The sequence below is a fragment of the Octopus sinensis genome, linkage group LG14 (assembly GCF_006345805.1).
Source record: "Octopus sinensis linkage group LG14, ASM634580v1, whole genome shotgun sequence".
Taxonomy (NCBI): domain Eukaryota; kingdom Metazoa; phylum Mollusca; class Cephalopoda; order Octopoda; family Octopodidae; genus Octopus; species Octopus sinensis.
The window spans coordinates 36,401,148-36,403,303 of record NC_043010.1 but is presented as its reverse complement, the minus strand read 5'-3'; the positions used below and the strand labels follow the sequence as shown (position 1 = coordinate 36,403,303).

The window sequence follows — 2,156 nt, the reverse complement described above, 5'->3', positions numbered from 1 at the left end:
TTGTTGAACAATGCCGATTTCACCAGAACCTCCGATGCCGGTAATTCATTGGCATCCTGTACCGTTTGGCTTGCGTGGCATTCCTTGGCCATTGTCGTATTTTTAAAATAGAAGTAGAAGAATTTTTAGTCTTTACCAATATTTGTGCCACTTGGTCTTGGGCCGAGTTAGCAACATTGTAGTGGTGAGTAGGAAAAATATATCTACGTGGTATTTTTTTTTCTAAGTGTATAAACAGAGTGACATGTTGTCGAAGACAAGAAACTGAACCGTAATATCCGCACAAACATTTCTTAGCTTCTAAGAATTCTTCGGGAATTAATATGGAGGGCATGAATCTCTTGGAGGCTTCTAACGCAACTGGTTTTAACAATATTGATTCTGTTACTCAAGCACATTCTGCTGAGGAAACTCTATTTGATGAAACGTCGCCTGAACAAAAATCAGTAGAGAAGATGATTGCTGAATACTGTTGCGAGATTTGCAGAAAAACCTTCTCTTCGGAACATGAAGTCTCCATGCACAAAGGAATACACAAACACGATAAGGGGAAAAAATCTCACCTGTGTCAAATTTGTGGAAAATCTTTTATTAAAAATTGGAGTCTCGTTGTCCATGTACGTCATCACACTGGAGAATATCCTTATCACTGTGAAATTTGTGGAAAGTCTTTTGTGAGTATGAGTAATTTAACAACGCATAAGAAAGTCCACATTGGAGAAAGGTCATATCACTGTGAAACATGCGGGGAATCTTTTCTCTATAAGAGTTTCTTGATGAGACACAGGCGAAAACACACTGGGGAAAAACCGTATCACTGTGAATTGTGTGAAAAGTCTTTTGTCTCGAGCAATAATTTAACAACACACAAAAGGATACATAGTGGGGAAAAGCCCTATCACTGTGAAATCTGTGGGAAAACTTTTATCTCCAGCAATAATTTAACCAAACACAAAAAAGTACACACTGGGGAAAATTCGTTTCACTGTGAAATATGTGACAAATCTTTCATTGAAAAGTCTAAGCTTGCAATCCATAAACGTAGACATACAGGAGAACAGTCCTATCACTGCGATACGTGTGGGAAGTCTTTTGTTGCCGGCTGTTACTTAAAAGCGCATAAGAGGATACATTCTGGAGTGAAACCGTATCGGTGCGAAATCTGTGAAAAGTGTTTTATCGATAATAGTAAGTTAACAAGGCACAAAAGGGTCCACAGTGGGGAAAACCCATTTCACTGCGAGATATGCGGGAAATCATTCGTTGATAATTCTAAACTTGCCATCCATGTGCGTAGACAACACACAGGAGAGAAACCATATCGTTGTGAAGTATGTGATAAATGTTTTGTTACCAGTAATAATTTGATAACTCATAGAAGAATTCACACGGGGGAAAAGCTGCTTCGTTGTGAAGTATGCGGGCAATCTTTTATTACGAAATGGAATTTTGTCATTCACAAGCGTAAACACACGGGGGAGAAACCATATCAGTGTGACATTTGTGGAAAGTCTTTCGTCACTAACAATAATTTATCGACTCACAGAAGAATTCACACGGGGGAAAAATTGTCCGAGTGTGAAGTGTGCGGCAAATGTTTTGTGACGAATTCGAGTCTTGTGGTTCATATGCGCAGTCACACCGGGGAAAAACCTTATCCCTGTCAAATATGCGGAAAAGCTTTCGTTAATAACTCGAATCTTATTATCCACCTGCGAAGACATACTGGGGAAAAACCTTTCCACTGCGAGATATGTAAAAAATCTTTCATTAGTAGTTCGGATCTTGTTATTCACATGCGTACACACACTGGAGAAAAACCATTTTGTTGCGAGATGTGTAAGAAATCATTTATTTCAAGCAGTCTCATGAAAAAACACCAACGAAAACACGCAAGTGAGAAGCCATTTAACTGTGAAATATGAAGAATCCTTCTCTTGAAAATTTCAGTTTATTGATTGCCGTTATGTCAGAAATTATTCTCTCGGAATTCTCATCTTCTAATCTATAAATGGTTAGTCCACATTACTCCATAAAGAGTATAGGGTTGGTTTCTCTTGTGTATATATTCCTCCCTGGATATGATGCCAGTCCATAACAGGATTACTCACTTTTACCAGCTGAGTGGATTGACACAACTTGAAATGAAGTGTTTT

At 38.5% G+C, this 2,156-nt stretch overlaps 1 protein-coding gene across 1 annotated transcript; it reads left to right on the top strand.

Moving 5' to 3' along the window:
- The first annotated feature begins 323 nt into the window (after nt 1-323).
- LOC115219323 (zinc finger protein 726-like) lies at nt 324-1,925 on the top strand. Its single transcript, XM_029789484.1, has one exon. The coding sequence runs from the start codon at nt 324-326 to the stop codon at nt 1,923-1,925; it is 1,602 nt and encodes a 533-aa protein (XP_029645344.1).
- Nucleotides 1,926-2,156: the final 231 nt, after the last annotated feature.

What these genes read in the sequence shown, in the direction of transcription:
- LOC115219323 (XM_029789484.1), top strand. Translation starts at nt 324, where the DNA reads ATGGAGGGCATGAATCTCTTGGAGGCTTCTAACGCAACTGGTTTTAAC.